The sequence below is a fragment of the Heloderma suspectum genome, chromosome 3 (genome assembly GCF_057233095.1).
Source record: "Heloderma suspectum isolate Gila_16-S chromosome 3, 16-S_ref, whole genome shotgun sequence".
Classification (NCBI taxonomy): Eukaryota; Metazoa; Chordata; class Lepidosauria; order Squamata; family Helodermatidae; genus Heloderma; species Heloderma suspectum.
Genome location: NC_139460.1, coordinates 224,560,752 through 224,577,095, shown reverse-complemented (window position 1 = coordinate 224,577,095; position 16,344 = coordinate 224,560,752). Strand labels below are relative to the sequence as shown.

General features: G+C 46.5%; 1 protein-coding gene across 3 annotated transcripts in view; it reads right to left on the bottom strand.

Annotated features, from left to right (window-relative positions):
* Positions 1-16,344, bottom strand: part of RPP30 (ribonuclease P/MRP subunit p30) — a 25,173-nt gene extending 8,829 nt beyond the window's left edge. The window contains exons 1-9 of one of the 3 annotated variants that reach the window (XM_084845799.1): positions 16,226-16,344; positions 14,549-14,604; positions 11,984-12,040; positions 11,576-11,630; positions 9,106-9,180; positions 7,379-7,450; positions 5,367-5,456; positions 3,973-4,089; positions 689-718 (exon numbers count right to left, since the gene is read on the bottom strand). In XM_084845799.1, coding sequence (XP_084701925.1) covers positions 689-718; positions 3,973-4,089; positions 5,367-5,456; positions 7,379-7,450; positions 9,106-9,180; positions 11,576-11,630; positions 11,984-12,040; positions 14,549-14,565 — 513 coding nt within the window. In that variant the 5' untranslated portion in view covers positions 14,566-14,604; positions 16,226-16,344. Of the gene's footprint in view, positions 1-688; positions 719-3,972; positions 4,090-5,366; positions 5,457-7,378; positions 7,451-9,105; positions 9,181-11,575; positions 11,631-11,983; positions 12,041-14,548; positions 14,605-16,051; positions 16,139-16,225 lie in introns of those variants that run through there. The other 2 variants (XM_084845800.1, XM_084845798.1) reach the window with 2 other exon arrangements.

The following is a 16,344-nucleotide window of genomic DNA, read 5'->3' as shown; positions in this document are numbered from 1 at the left end:
ATATAAATGAATCAATTTGGGACATTCTGCTATCACTGCGGTGGGGAACCTCCTTTGGCCCCAAGGGCTGCATGCAGTGAAGGCTCTAGGGATGCACACACACAGCCTTTCACCTCCCACGCCCCCCTCTCTCTCACACACACACACACACTTTTCCTACTTCCAGACACAGAGAAACTCACTCTTGCTTCCCCGCACTTTTCAGCATGTGGGGGCAGGGAGGTTAAAACCACCCCTCCCCAGACACCGCAATCCCTTTGAAAACTGGGGTTGCACTGGGGACAGCCAGCACGCTCCTGGCTGCCAAAGGCTCTCCCTGCTGGGATGGAGAAAGGCAGGGAGGGATTGCGCTGTTCGGGGCTGGTGGAGGAGGGGGGGAAGCACGTTCTATGGGGTAGAGAGGAGGCAGGCACGGATGTCTCTCCCTGCACACCCCGTTGGGGGCGGCAGAGCAACTTGCCCACCCACACAGGCGGCATGCAAGCCCTGCGAGGGCCGCATGCAGCCCACAGGCTGTCTATAAGTGTGCCATCAGAATGGAGCGTGCAGGCAGAGGTATGTGCGCAAATGGTGCTTTGTTAACAAGAGATAAATACCGGGGATAATTTAAAATGAAGCATGCATTTCAAGCATCTATTAATCCTTACAGAACACACACACACACTCACACACACATATACACTCTTACCATTTCTGCTCCACTGGATAGAATTATATTCTAGGAAATAAGGCAAGAGTTATTTATCCTGGGAAATAAGGCAAGAGTTATTTATCCTGGGGAGATAAAAATCCAGCCAGTCTGAGTGAACGTTGCTGAATGCATTCTTTCTCCTCTCCCAACAGCCCCAGCTGGGATGGCCAGGAATGCTGAGAATTGTAGTCTAACCCCCAGGTTGGGGAAAACCACTCAAGATGCTGGGACAGAGCCATGATCAGCCAGGGTGCTGTGCAGCCTCCCTCAACCTGGTGCCATCCAGATATGTGCGGGACCAACTCCCACCAGCCCCAGGCAGCTTGGGCAATGGTCAGGGGGTGATGGGAGCTGTGCTCTAAAGCATCTGGATGGCACAGGTGGGGGGAGGCTGAATTAGAACGCTGGAGCGGAACCTGGGAGGCGAGAGTTCAAATCTCGGCGCGGGATGCAGCTCCCTGGCTGAGCTTGGGCTGGTCCCTGTCTCCCAGCCTAAGAGGGCTGCTGCAGGGATAACATGGAAAGCTGGGGTGAGAGGGAGACTCGTGTATGCTGCCTACAGCTTCACAGTGGAATGGTAGAATGTAAATGTAACAAATAAATAAAACACGTTCTCGAAGTTCTACACCAAGAGAATCTGAACTCTGCAATCTAAATTATGCAAAACTAAAGGATTTGCATATTTTATTTAATTAAACTTCAGCCATATCCTGCCTCATGCTATGCTTGACTGTAATCACGGCATCCGCTATCGATAAAAAGGGAAGTAATGAACAAGGCAGACGTCTCTTTTGCTTTCGCTGAGCCTGCCCCTACCTGGTGCCCTCCAGAGATGTTGGACTACAGCTCCCATCATCCCCAGCGAGCAGGGCCCCATTCACTAGAAATCCTATTCAGCGCCCCCACTCAGATCTCAGTGATCTCACATCTGCCTGTAAGAGCTACAGAACAGGAAACTGGACTCTGAGTGAAGCAGGCAGGAAAGGGTTAACTTCCCCTTTCCCTGGAAGGCTGGGAAGTTATTTAAATGTTTGACTCCGCCTTCCAGGAAAAGAAGGAGTTAACCTTTTCCTGCCTGCTCCATTCGCTTGCTGATGGAATACATTGGTTTTAAAGAAAAGCCTAGATGTTTAGGAAGCTGAATGCTACCCTGAATACCTCATCCTGCAGTACTGTGAAGCCCAGACATAAACCCAGTTCTGATGATGCTTAAGATGGAAGCAGCTGCTTGAGACTCCATTTGTGTCTCGAAATGCAGGCACCGAGGCTTGCTTCCTTGACCACTTCCAACTCCCTCGCTTATTTCTTCATTTTAATAGCAGGAGAGGCCACTATCATAACGACAAACACATTTCTAGGAATAACAGCAACATGCCGGGACAGATGAGGCCACCGTGAGTGGATTCAGTGGGGGCTGGTGGTGCCGACGTTAGTGAGGCGGTGAATCCGCTCCAGGTTTCACCCAGCACCAGTCAGAACGCCAAAGGAGCTATCCACGATGTTTTGCTCTGCACCTTGGATAGTTCCTTTAGCGTTCTGACCGAAACCCAGAACAGATTCACGGCTCCAATGACATCAGAACCGCCAGCCTCCACCGTGAAGAGCGTGCCACAGTACTGATTTACAGAGGTCTGCTGTTAGGAATGGGCATTCCGTCACCATTCAACACAAACAATGCAGGTAGGGCCCGAGAGAGCTAGACACAGCCCGAGAGTGGGTGGCATTCCTGGCAACGGGGACAAGAACGGAACTGATCTTTCAGTATGGATCCACTTCCATCTCCTCCGTACACCTGAGGCGCCATTGCCCCGTGCACCGTGGGAATTCTCCGTTCTCGTTTGGTGTTGTAGCTTGCATGATCATCCCATTCCAGTGCTGAATGTGGGTGGCCTGGTGCCTATCAGCTGAGGAGAGACACAGGGACAAATGCAAGGAAGATAGGACTGCCAGCATATTCAGGGACTCCCCAACAGTGCAGAAAAGTATCAGTCTGCCAGTACAAAAGAAGAGGAAAGGGGTCCTCACCCTGGCAACAACAGCATAACGAGGCCCCATGCTTAGTGGCTTCCACAGACTGTCTGGGGTGTCCACTGAAGAATAAAGTAATGGGGAAGGTCCTTAAGAACTTATAGCATCCTGAAGGTCTGGATTAGGGTGTGTGAGTGTGTGTGTGTGCACGCACGTGCGCGAGCGCAATATACCCCATGAGGCTAAAATACTCCCCTCCCTGACCTATACATGGCATTTTCAGGAAGTGGTGGTGGGGGGACTTTCTAGAATCCTCCCCACACCACATATTTAATTTTTAAAGCATTTTCACCCCCACCCCTTCAGCCAAAAAGATTCCCAAGAATGGCTTAGAGATCAGTTTTTAAAGGAGTCTTCAGTCTCATACACTAAAAGACATGACACAAAAGGAAGATGAGACTGTGGAGGCACCATAGCTCAGCAGCAGACTGCCTGCTTTGCATGCAAAAGGTCCCAGGTTCAATCCCCGACATGTCCAGGTAGGGCTGGAAATCTCCTGCCTGAAACCCCAGAGTTACTGCCAATCAGTGTCAACAGTACTGGGCTAGATGCACCCCAGGTCTGACTCAGTATCAGTCAGCTTCCTATGTTCTTGTATGAGGAGGGAGGAGAAAAACATGTAAACTTAGGCACCAGTTTTTAAAGTTACAGTTATTGAAAGGAAGGGCTGAAGTTTCTTTCTACCAGCAGGAGAAGGTGGAAAAGTATCCTCTTCCTGGAAACTCCTCCTTCAAGACCCAAACAGCACTTCAGTGTGGCTAGAACACCACTTAGGGCCACCTTCTCCAACTTGGCACTCACCAAATGTGTTGGACTGCAACTACCATAATTCCCACGGTCAAGCTGGCTGGGATTATGGGAGTTGCGGTCCAACACATCTGGAGGGCCACAGGTTGGGGAAAGTTGGTTGAGGGGGTGGCAGAAGGACAGATCCAAATCCTCCTCACCAGCAATCAGTACCGTCAAAGGTGACGGCACCAACCATCTGTTCCGCAGCAGACATAGCTGCGCACAGCGCTTGATCTCCTCCCGGACTGATACAGCTTTCCAGGTACAGGCTGAGAAACGGCAAGGAAAATGTTTCCATCTTCATTAGAAACAGATTAGTCCTATTGAACGCAGACCACGTTTGCAGACAAAAATAATTTATCATGATCACTCCAGACCAAAAAAAAAAAAGGTTCAAGCTGCTTATGCTTAAGACAGACCCAGGAGGAAAGACGTGCAGCAAACGCAGCCATTCCCAGCCTCACCTTCCCACGGCAGATCTGCATCAGGCTGAGCGCATTTGAAACCGTGTACCTTCTCATGGTGGAGTCTTTGATGGCAGGCACATAAAGGAGTTCAAAGTATATGCCTCGATCTATTGCCTTCACATGAAAGAAAAAGAATCAACCTGAGCTGAAGGGAGTGACACAGTTAAGGCGTGCAGCTATTGTTTATTATTGATGTGTTTTCCTTTCTTGTCTCTGCAGTACAACAGAGGCAACCTGGGGGAGGGAGTCCCTGTTCTAGAAAAATAGACTGCCTCCCCCAGACACACCCGACACAAAAAGACACGGTATTCCACACTGATGCACTTGGATTTCCGAGTCCCTACCAGCCACCTGCAACGCCACAGGTGTGCAAGTTGAACTTTTTTTTTTTTAACGTAGAGCAAAAGCAGAGAAAAACAAAGAAACAACCTCAATTGATGCCAATGGAGACTTTTTTCTTTTGCTACCCCCCCCCCCCCCCGCTCTGCTGTGGGGAAGATTTCAGGATGCAAACTGTGTATGGAGGGGAAAGTTTAATCCTCCCCCACCAGTGTGTGGTGGTCCCAATCAGAATCACCCCTCACACTTACACTAGAGTAAAGAAAAGTGAACCCTCAGCTACATGCTACTCTGTATAGTGTGGCTCTCAGTGGAGGATGACTTTGTTGAAAATGTTATAATATGGTGACTGAGCTGGCATGCTACTGTGTGTATTGGGGGCTGGGAGCATCTTTTCCTAGGAAAGCAGGCCAGGCTAGGCCCATGGAAGAGGGGCACACCCACTTGGGTTACAAGTCATCCCACAGCACAAACCGGGCCAGAACCAGGTTGTTCTGGTTCTTAGCAATTCTTTGAGTGGTGAGGGGAAGGCAGGCTTGAGGCCTAGTTACTTATTCACATCCCTCATCTCTGACCCAAGCTCTGAGGAGAGCTAGGGCCAAGACTGCTCTTTACCAGCCAGCCAAACGAGCTCCCACTCTTCTGTACCAGCCCATAACCAAATCAAGGATGCAGGAAAAGGGGCTGTCGTCCTATGGCCCCAATTTCATACAAGCACTGGAAACTTGTAGCTGGACATAAGTTGCAACGGTCTTCCTGAACCCAGTGCCCTCCAGACGTGTTGGGACTGCAACGGCCATCATCCCTAGTCAGCATGGCCAAGGGTCACCCTGGCTGGGGGTGATTGGAGTTGTAGGCCAACATATGGAAGGCGCCGATTTAGGGAAGGACAACAGAAAAGTACTCTAAGTGCACAGACACCCCACCCCCCCCCGACATGCTCCTCCAAAGAAGCTAAAGCTGATAACTGGCAAGGAAAAAGAAGGAGAAAAGCAAAACAAACAAGAAAAGAAAAATGTCAGGACAGAGTACTAATTTTCAGGCCATCTTACCACATTAACAGATGGTCTCTTGATGTAGAAAGGTAGCTTTTCTGTTACGTTGATGCACACAAGGTCTACATCCAAGGTTGTGCAAGCTGCCTGCATCACAAATTTGAAAGCAGATTGTAACTTTTTTTTTTGAAGGAGTCCCTTGTGGAAATACTTTCCCATGTATAAATATATACACCAGATGTAGTGGAGGCTGGTGGCTCTGATGACAGCGGGGTGGAGGTTTCAGTCTCCAGGTTTCAGTCTGGTTCTGCGGAAGCACCTTGGATAGCTCCTTTAGAACTCTGACTGGTTCTGATTGAAACCTGGAGTGGATTCTCCACCCCACTGTCATCAGAGCCACCAGCCTCCAGTGGCTGGATGTTCTCCCACACGTACTAGCATTGTGCTGCCCTGCAGCAAAACTGCTCACAGGAAAGTAATTATCATTGGTGGGGAATGACCCTCATGTCAGAGAGTCAAGTTCTACTATAAAGAGTTGGGGGTTTAACTACTGGGCTGTAGGCCAGGAAGTCGAACCTCTTTCAGCCGGAGGGCTGAATTCAGTGTCAGAGAAGCTTTGTGGGATTGCATTCCACTGTTGGGCAGGGCCAAATGCAAAAGGCGGTGGGGCCAGAGGCAAGGGGCGGAGCTGAATGCAAACGGGGCAGGGCCAAACTACCAGCTTATTTTACTTAAAGCTCTGACTGCCAGTAACTACGCCTCAGGACAGGCACTTCAGCTTTTTAGAATGGGGGAAAATGCACAGAAGACAGGACACTACCAAATGATTGGTGGCTGGGGAGAGGGGGAACGGCCATTTGGGGAATCCTGGAGGGCCGGAATGGGGCCCCAGGCCTGAGGTTCAGCACCCCTGCTGTAGAGCTAGGATATTCTTTTGGAACTACACAGTAGCATGGCTTCCCGCTTGGTTGGGTCAAAGCAGAACGATGTTCATCAAACCAGCCTCTGCTGCACAGTATCTCACAGACTGCACAACAGGCACATGAAATGCCAAAGCCAGCTGTCAGTACTTTCAATTACTGGGAGGTGGGAGGCAATAATTCCAGAGCCAGACAATGAGGAAGGTTTCTCTTCAAAACACCCTGGTGCAGGCAGGGGTGGTAGTGGTGCTAGGAATAAACCTCAAACCCTGTGAAGGAGCCCCAGAACTATGAGCAGGAAGTCTTATCACCAGGGGCAAGAGAAAGTAAGACAGAAATCTAACTAAAGATAGGCTGGAGAGAATTTGGAAAGGGTGCAGCCCCTTCTCATAATATATATAAAAAATAGCATTTATTGGCAGGGAGGGTTCTTTGAGCTTCACACACAAGGTAGGACAGTATTATCAGCACACAGTAGATAAGAGGGTGAGATGGAGCACCTGGCTTAAGGCCCCCCAGAGGCTCACCCCCCGAACCAACTTTACAGACAGGAAAAAAGCATGACTAATTCTATTCTTGAAACATCCACCACATGGCCAATGGTCATGCTGGCTGGAATGGCGGGGGTTGTAGCCAACACATCTGGAGGCCGCCAGGATGGAGAAGGCCATACATAGAGAATAATGAACCTTTGGGGTGAAGGGGAGCTGGGAAGAATGCTCAACGACTGCCTGCGCATTTTCCTTATCATTTCACATCTGCCTTCCTTAGCAGAGGCAACAGCACCATCTGGTGGGTACAGCTTATGTTTAAAACATTTCTATCAAGTCAATAATTCGGAAGGGTCTTGGGGAAAGTTGCTTCACTTCAGGCAATATCCTTGGGTGTCAATCACCGCTCTGCAAAATGACAGATTTACTCCACTGCAGTAGTTATAGTATAGGAAAAAATAACACAGAGGGGTATTTGCTATCACCAGTACTATTTCTTTCATTACTATTGCAATATCGCATTGCACCTAGTACATTCCAATTCACATTCTCTGAAATATCTCTCTCTCTCTCTCTCTCCCTCTCTATATATATATACACACACACACACACACACGCACGCACGCACACACACACACACACACACACTCCAACTTACATGAAAGAGTTTCCCATTCTTAGGAAATACAGCAAAGATATCGTAAAATTTTATGTTTGTTGACGTTGCTCTCTAGGTGCAAGGAGAAACAAAGCACAACATAGGAGACCTTGATCAGACCAACCATATTAAAAGGAAGAAGGAATTTTTGTACTCATGTGGTATAATGTGCCCATCATGGTCAAACAACAATTCTATAGACAATATTTGTAACTCATTCCGTTTGCTACTGAAGCTGTAGAAGCCGATATGCGACCTTTCAAATAATTCTGAGCAGAACATAGACTCTTAAGAGAATTCTTAAGAGGATTTAAATTCTTCAAAATACACCCAGAGCATATTAGTTTTGAGCCCATGCAAGAAGAGGTTGAAAATATAATGGTTATGTGCTGATGATTACTCAAGCACCACTAATAAAAAGGAAAGTTCCCATATTAGGGACTTTCACATATTTTGACTGAAAGTTCATCATAGGATTCTGAGAGAAGTTGGAGATGTTGAATATTTTGGGTTATGCATTAAAGAGGTCTTGTTGATCTATACCTTGTTCGGAAATTCATCTGGATGAAGGAGACACCAGCCTCATTCAGTTGCTACAGCTTCAGTAGTGAATGGAGTAAGTTATAAATGGTAGCATTAGACAAAAGGAAATAAGGGTGCAATCCTATGCATGTTTAGAAAGAAAAAAGTCCTACAACCCCCAGCATTCCCCAGCCAGCCATAAATCTGCCAGAAACTATTTGGTGTCATTGATTATATGAGCTCTTGCAAAAATACCATCCCTTATTTTAGGAGCAAGCAAATTATAGTGTACTTCACCTGCACTGAGTACTCTGAGTATTTAGACATACTTCCACAGGTCTTTTGTTGGGTGTGGCATCCTTAAAAGGCCTGTGGAAATGTATCTGCGCACAAGCTATTGTCCCACAGATTATAGCATCCTTCAAGCGTGTGGAATAATTTGCTTGCTCCTAAAATAAAGGAACGGTATCTTTGCAAGAGTTCATATCATTAATTGCACCAAGTAATTTTTTTAAAATTAAGTTCTTACTAGGACTTAAAATGGGGAACAGGAGGGTGTCTCTCCACAATGCAAGATCTACTCATGGGCATCCCAGCAAGAGAAACGAGCAAGAGATCGAAATTTCTGCAAGCGTCTTCCAGTATGTTGGCCAATCAATCCCACGATCATGTCTCCAACAGTAGCTAGATGCAGCTGCTTCAAGGGGTGTAGCACAGCACAGAGTTGACCTGGAAATTTGCCTGGGACAAGTAAATGCCACCAAATGACTAGGTGTGGCAGCTTGTGGGTTTTGTTTCCTTCAGATTGCCAGTATGTCATTTGTGCCACAAATAACTAACAGATGCATTAGCGGATGGAGTAATAAAATTCGTTTCTGGGCTAGTAACTTTTGTGGGCATTTGCAAGAGTGGCAGAGGTGCTCTGTTGACCGCTATCCACTACCAGCACTGCCAATTTTGGAGCATCATTAGTGAAATGCATGGGTATTTTTATCTTCTGCAGATACGATTAGACCTTTAAAAATAACAACAAAATTATGCATTTTGGGCCATTCCTACCTCTGGTGGAAAAGAGTTCCACAGATCAGCACTATACTCTGGAAGTAGCCCCTCAGCTGTCATCTATTACAATGAAGCACAACTGATCCTAAGCCACTATTTTTACCATGAAACAAAACTGCTTGTGAAGTGCATTATAAACTTACTAGAATATTGCAATGTGATGGATCAGAAACAACAAGTGTTAGCCGCGATAAAATCCTAATTGGCTTGGATTTCCCCTGTAAAGAAGAGACAATGAGGAAAGGAGTGAAGCAGAAACCTAGGCAACATGCCTCCTACTCATCATTAACTTACAACTGAAGAACAGCATGGCGTTCAAAATTGGTGCCTACACAAACCCTCTTGTCGCCACAGAAGCAAAATGTATCTTTGCCCTTCTTCAGTTCATAAGAGGTGTTGGCAACCGAGATCTATTTTCAGTTAGACAAAAGGATCATAACTGCACTGCTCACATTCACGTAACTGGCCCTTACACAGAGCCTCTAACAATTCAAGGACTTTTTTCCTCCTCTAGAAAGTCAATTGATTTTCCCTGCTAGATGTTGAGCATGTACTTGTGGAAGGCCCGCTACTAAAGACTCCCCCACCAAGGAACAACCCTTAAGTTGCAACTAAGTGGAGAGTTGCATTGAATTGCATCAGCCAGTGTGGTGTAGTGGTTAAGACCATAGGACTGGGACGCAGGAGATCCTGGTTCTAGTCCCCACTTGGCCATGAAGCTCATTGGATGACTTTGGGCGGGTCACTGGCATTCAGCCTAACCTACCTCACAGGGCTGTTGTGAGGATAAAACGGAGACGAGGAGGATCATGTATGCCACCTTGGGCTTCTTGGAGGAAAGGCAGAATATAAATGCAATGAATAGATGAAATAAATTGAGCAACTCTGCTACCTGCTTTGCTTCTTTCTCCTTGCTCACAAGCGCACATCATGCCTTTGATCGCACCTCTCCCTTGTGCTTCCAAATCTGACCCACACTTCCTGTTTCACAGCTTCTCGCCTCTCTCCGCATTACACAGAGGCAGCTCATGGGGATGAGCGAGCAGGATTAGCTTGTGGGCCACCCCTAAAGGTCCTGGTCAACAAATGGTGAAGAGGGGCCATGCGATGAACTGAGTACAGGGACTAATGATTCCAGAGTGCCAGCTCCACTCATCCATTCACAGGCCCAGGGCTACTGAACGCCTCTCAGGGAAGCAGCAGCAAAGGCTCCGGAAGAGTTCCTTGCTTGTGCACGGCCGTGGCTCACCTGTATTTGCTTTGGCTTTGGTCCAGATTGTAATGACTTGCATAGGCTTTCCATGGATGCCTGGTCATGTTCAATCGTTGGGCAAATGCATTTAAATGTGGTCACACCTGGAAAGCTTCTGTGGGAAAGGGAACTTCATGCGGCCCACATCCTGGATAAACTAGGCCTTGGTTCAGGGGAGTTGAAAGTCAGGCCCACAGGCCAAATCCTGCCCACCTGGGGTCCCCTGATCCAGCTCTCCGGGGTTCCCCAAATAGCCCTACCCCTTTCCCTCAACCACCGCTCGTTTGTTGGTTTCCTGGCCTTTCAGCTTTCTCTCCCCGCCCCCACCCAGCCCCTTTCTAAAAGGTTGCAATTTCTAAAAGGTTGCAGTGCCTCTCCTTAGCTTTAACTAAAACATGCTGGTATTTTTGCTCCCACCCTGTTTGCCTTTGGCCTCATCCCCTTTTGCCTTTGGCTCCAGCCTTGACTGGAACACGGGCCCCAAGATCTTCTCAGAAATTGAATCCGGCCATCAGGCTGAAAGACATTTGACACCCCGGCTTAGCTGCAGCATGCGAGAGAGGAGCTGCAGCACAAAAGAGAAGAACTCCAACAAAGCCATCATGCACACTGGGGCGTCTGGGGCCTTCTTGGGAGAATGCCTCTACGATCCATAATAAAGGAAAGGGGAGGGCTGATTTTCTTTCTTTTTTAAAAGTTTGTTTCTGTGCTGCCATTATGGCCAAAAAGCCCCCCAAGGTGGCTCACAAAAGTATATAAATATAACATTCCAACAATACAGTAAAATACAAATTTAAAGCAACAAAGTTGCAATGAATCTTTCAAACTAAAAAAAATCTGAAAGCCCAACCACATCCTTCCTCAGGTTCAAAAGCAAAAACCAATAAGCAAAAACGCCAAAGGAGAGGCGGAGGAACCGCAAGGCTCCTAATAAGAGTTCCCAAGCAGGGGGCTGGGCAGAGCAGAAGAAAAACTTGCCCTTGGTGGGAGTAGCTGTCTCCGCCCTAAGCAGGGTCTCCTAAACTGCGCCACCATATATGGTATCCAGGTGAAGTGCATGCATGCGTGCATGGAGCAGATAGAACAGCTCTCCCTTGATGGAACAAGGGATCAAAGTTTGTTGAGTCTTGGGATCAAAGTTTGTGCAATTGCAGGCATACTGCTATATACACATACCTGGGAGGAAGTCCCACTGAATTCAATGGTGCTTACTCCTGAGTAGAGATGCGTGGGGGGGAAATGTAACCCAGCGCACTCAGAATATCTATTGTGGTCACTTTAACCTGGTAGGGTCAAGTCTGAAAAATATTCACATAGAGTTCTACACCCTGGTCCCAAACATAAGCCTGACCAAAACCTACCACAGAATGGGGTGATAATGAGGTGGCAGCACGGATGTACCTCATCCAACTGGAGCTGAAGAGGAGAACGTTAAAACGTGATCATGTTTACAAAAAACAATACCTCCCTACAAATAGAGAGTCAGTATAACAGATAACAGGCTGGTCTAGAACCTTGCTCTTAGACGGTTTTGATTTGCAGGGAATTTTCACACAGGGGAGCATTTAAAAAAAATGGCACCTCCCAACTTCAGCCTAAATGTGTTCAGGTTTCTGCCCCCTCATATCTGGTGCATGTGTAGACTAGGCCACATTTACTCATTCAGTGGGATTCACTTTCAAGGAAGTGAACTTAGGATCACATCCTCAGTAACGTTCACAGAATATATATGCATTTTAGAACAAGTTGCAAAACGTGTCTGGACATACCTGCACAAGAGGCAAGGTTGGAAACAATTCCGCGGGAGATATTGGTTTGACAATTTCCTGGAAAATCACAAAAATGTTTAGTAGCTATGAGGAGCATGTAAGCAAATGCAGATGGAGCTATATTTAAACCACACAGTAAAGTAAAAACCAAACAAAGCCGGAGATATTTTTATACACTGTGCTGGACAGATTGAAAAACCTGGCTGTAATATTGCTGGACAGGCCTAAATTACACAGCTTCTGATTAATAGGTTACCTAAGCCTTTGTTGTGAAGTGATACACAGAGCAATCCTATATCCTTACTCAGAAGTAAGTCTCACTGAGTTTAATGGGGCCTACTCCGAGGTGAACAGGAATACACTGCAGCCTTAATCAGCTTTTTGCTTCTAACACCTTATCCACGTAAACATGCAATTATAGCAGCCATCCCAACCTGGTGCCATCCAGATGTTTTGGACTACAACTCATGGAATTCCTTGGCCATAGTGGCTGAAGCTGATGGAAGCTGAAGTCCAAAACATCTGGCAGGGGGGCACCAGGCTGGGGAAGGCTGGATTAGGGTATCCTAACAAAACCATGGAAAGTTAGGGCTTCTACAGACTTTGTAAGTTTTCAGACCCATGGAAGCTCTCCTTTCGTCTTCCTGTGCATGTGTCATACACTGGGTGTAATCCAAGCAGACTTCACATCTTTGAAATCTAGACAATTTCAAAGCAAGTTGAGCACATGCTTATCTTTGTCTCATTAAAACCAATCTTTCTCTCATTAAAACCAATAGAACTGATACGTACTGATGGCTCAAATGTGCTTAGCATGCTCATTCACACATTCTGTTGCGGTTACATATCTAGCAAGCTGGGTTTTCAGAGTTTTCTTAAAAGCCCCAGAACGAGTCTTCTAATATCTGGAAGGCACTTTATCTTTAACTCATGTATAACTCATAGAACGTATGTGATATAAGTGTGCATATTTGGATGTAATTGCCATCAGCACCTATCGACTAGTGGCTATAACAGCCATTCACTTGCTCATCCCTCACATATTCACTTAACACATGGGATGGGGCTGAGTTCAGCCCATAATGTCCATGACCCCTTTGTGTGCTCAGATGGGCCCATGGGCCTTTTCTTTGCCCGCCCCTCTCATTTCACCAGAGCTATGGAATCTGCATACTCAAAAGAACTTCCCCACCGAGATTAACTGTGAAGTTTTGTCTGCACTTCAGAGATCCTCAGCTGACCTCAATACAAAAATATACCAGAGAGGAAGGGAAAATGGACAAAGTCCACAGTCACAGCAAGGAATGGTGGCTCCCTACCACATCATTGTTATAAAAGGAACCCGCACAGCTGTACACGCATCGGCACCTTTTGCACTCAATGCTGAATGCATGGGGGCTCAGTCTGCACATTCCCCTGTGCACAGTCAGTATATGTTTGGGGTGGTGGTGGTGGTGGAGGGGAAGATCTGTACAGACTTGAGGACATAACAGCTGAGACACAATCTTCCCACCACATCTGCACACTTAAAAATACTTGTTTTTCTTAGTTCAGCAACACATTAGGAATTATCTGCTTTGCCACATGCATCTGTGATGCAGCCCTTAAAAAAAAGTGTACTTTTTCCTTTAAAGGATATGCACTGCATTCCCTCCCCTGATGCTACAACACCCATTTCCTTTTTTTAAAAAAGGCAAGAAACAGGCTCCCCCTGCTGTTATCTTCTTGTCAGGGTTCCCTTTATTACTTGGACCCCTTGAGCAACTCCTTAAAGATCTCCTGCCTCCTTAAGAGTCTCACCTTCCTTCTTTTAAACTTCCCCTTCCCAGTAACATGGGGTTTAGGCTGTAGACATGGGGTGATTGACACTCTAGACACGGGATTTAACCACAACAGTTTGCTGGTAAATTAAAGCAAGCAAATCACAACCGAGCTGAGTGATACAAAAGGCATTAGGAGAAAAGAAAAGTTGCAAAACGCAAGTTCCTTTACCCTAGCTATACAGAGACTTCTCCAAGCTGCTCCTTCCTGCTCCCTCTTCAGGCTCTGGTCTGCCTGACTCTGACTCTTGATGCTCTGGTCTTTCCAACTCCCTCTTTTTATACCCTCCTCCCCCAAAACCAAAAGTACTGCTTCAAACCTGAAGATATGAAACTTAACTGGGGGAATGGAATGAATCCTCTCAGGGATACCCCCTCCCAACAAAAAAACTCCAGGCTGCTAAGCCTGACCTTTTTCCTCTTTGCCTCTGCAGGCCTCAGACCTTCACACTTTTCTATTAGGGTTGCACAGCAATCACAACACTGCTGTCAGATTGGAACTAGTGCATTGTGCTGTTGTAGGGAAGGTAACGTCCATGGCCTATAGAGACCATCACTTGTATGAGTCCCTAGATCGGCCTTTCCCAACCTCGTTCCCTGCGGATGTGTTGGACTGCAAGGCCCGTCACCTCCAGCTAAAGATGAAGGATGTGAAGCGATACACTTCCACAGGCCAATTGGCACTGTAGTTTGCAGAGCAACAGGTTGGGGAAGGTCACCCTGCATTCGTTCAAAGGAGCCTTACCTTTTTCTTCTCTTCATAGTCAACGATATAATTGATTGCTACTGTTGAATAGCCAACTAAAACAAAACAAAACAGCACACAATAAAATCAATTCAATCGATAGTACCATTAAAACAAACAAACCATCAGCCGTGTTTGGGGGAATTGAGCTTTCATATATGGGGGAGGGGGGCTGTGAACTTCCCAGTAACATCTGTCTGCTGTTGGCAGAAAAAGAATATTAGACTAGATGGACCTTTGACCTGATCCCACAGTTCTGTCAGTTACTCTTTCAATATTTTTTACATAGACTAGTTAGCTATTTGCCTTCCAGATGTTTTGGACTACAGCTTACAGCATTCGTAACCATTGGCTATGCTGGCTGGGGCTGATGGGCAAAACATCAGGATGGCACCAGGTTGGGACAGACTACCAGAGAGGGGAAAGCGGCAAATTAGGGACAACTTATATTTATTTTCAAATACAAAAAATTATTAAAGAACCTGGATCATGTTACATACAATTTTAAGACCAATTGTTTCCACTGGAAACAGAAATCCTGACATGTTTAAACTAAATGTGTTCATTTCTGGCATATCAGGATTTGCCTGTACCCAACAAAAAGAAGCCTGAAAGAATTCTCTCTTGTATATGCACAGAAGAAATTAACCACTTGCACCTTAGCGCCTCATTTGATCTTGCCACAGAAGACACTTTCAGTGAAAAGGGGGCAGGGATGAACTGTTTCTTAATGTATTCCTAAAAACATTCTGTAGATAAAAAGCTCCCAGACTGCAGTGTTTTGTTTCTATCCTTCCTATATTGCCTGCCTATGAAGCTTCACTACCACATATTCATTCTCCACCTATATTAAGTAGATAATATCAGGACCATTCTAGTCTATGCCAGATTCACAGATGTCATCACAGTCAACCTTCCTATGATGGTAATCAGCTTTTTAAACAAGCTAATGCAAGGATTGTGGTCCCCTGAGCATGTGCAGAGTATTCCCCATCCCAAGCACGTAGATGGGAATGAAATTCAGGCCAGACCAATTCAGTTCTGACTGGCTGTTCACAGCAATAACAATTATCACTTATGTAGCAATTTGTGATTGTTCCAAGTGCTCCATAGATATCATTTCAGCAATCCTTACAACAAACTTGACAGGTAGACTAGTATCACTATTTCCATATTGCAGATGGGAGTAATGCTCCATGCATCTGATGAGGTGGTCTATATAGCGTACTAAAGCTCATGCCAGAATAAATGACTTAGGGCACAATCCTATGCATGTTTAGACAGAAAAAAGACCTATAACTTTTGTTGTAGGGGAATGCTGGGAGTGGTAGGACTTTTTTCTGTCTAAACATGCATAAGACTGTACCCTTAGTCTTCAATATGCCACAAGACTCTTTGTTGATTTTAGTGGCCGAAAGACATCTTGTTTCCGCCCTCCCGCATATCATGGCTCGTTATCTTCAAAAAAGAAAGGAAGAGGCGAGGCACTTTAATGGTCAGTACAGGGAATCCGCGACCTCTTGGCCAGGCTGGGGGCTTTAGGTGTTAGACGGCGACGGGGACATCCTGCAAATCAGTTGCCAGCCGCCTCCTCTCTCAGCCAGGCCGCCCAGGCTCGGGACTTATTCAGGGCACTGGATGCTTCGCACCCTGACCCGGTCGCCGCTTCGGACTCACGGTGCGCAGCAGACTCCACCAACTTCTGCAACGACTCCTTGTCCGGCAAGTGGGAAATATTCAGATCCACGAACCCAGCCATATTGAATCCACGTGGGGGAATGTCGGACCCGAGAGAG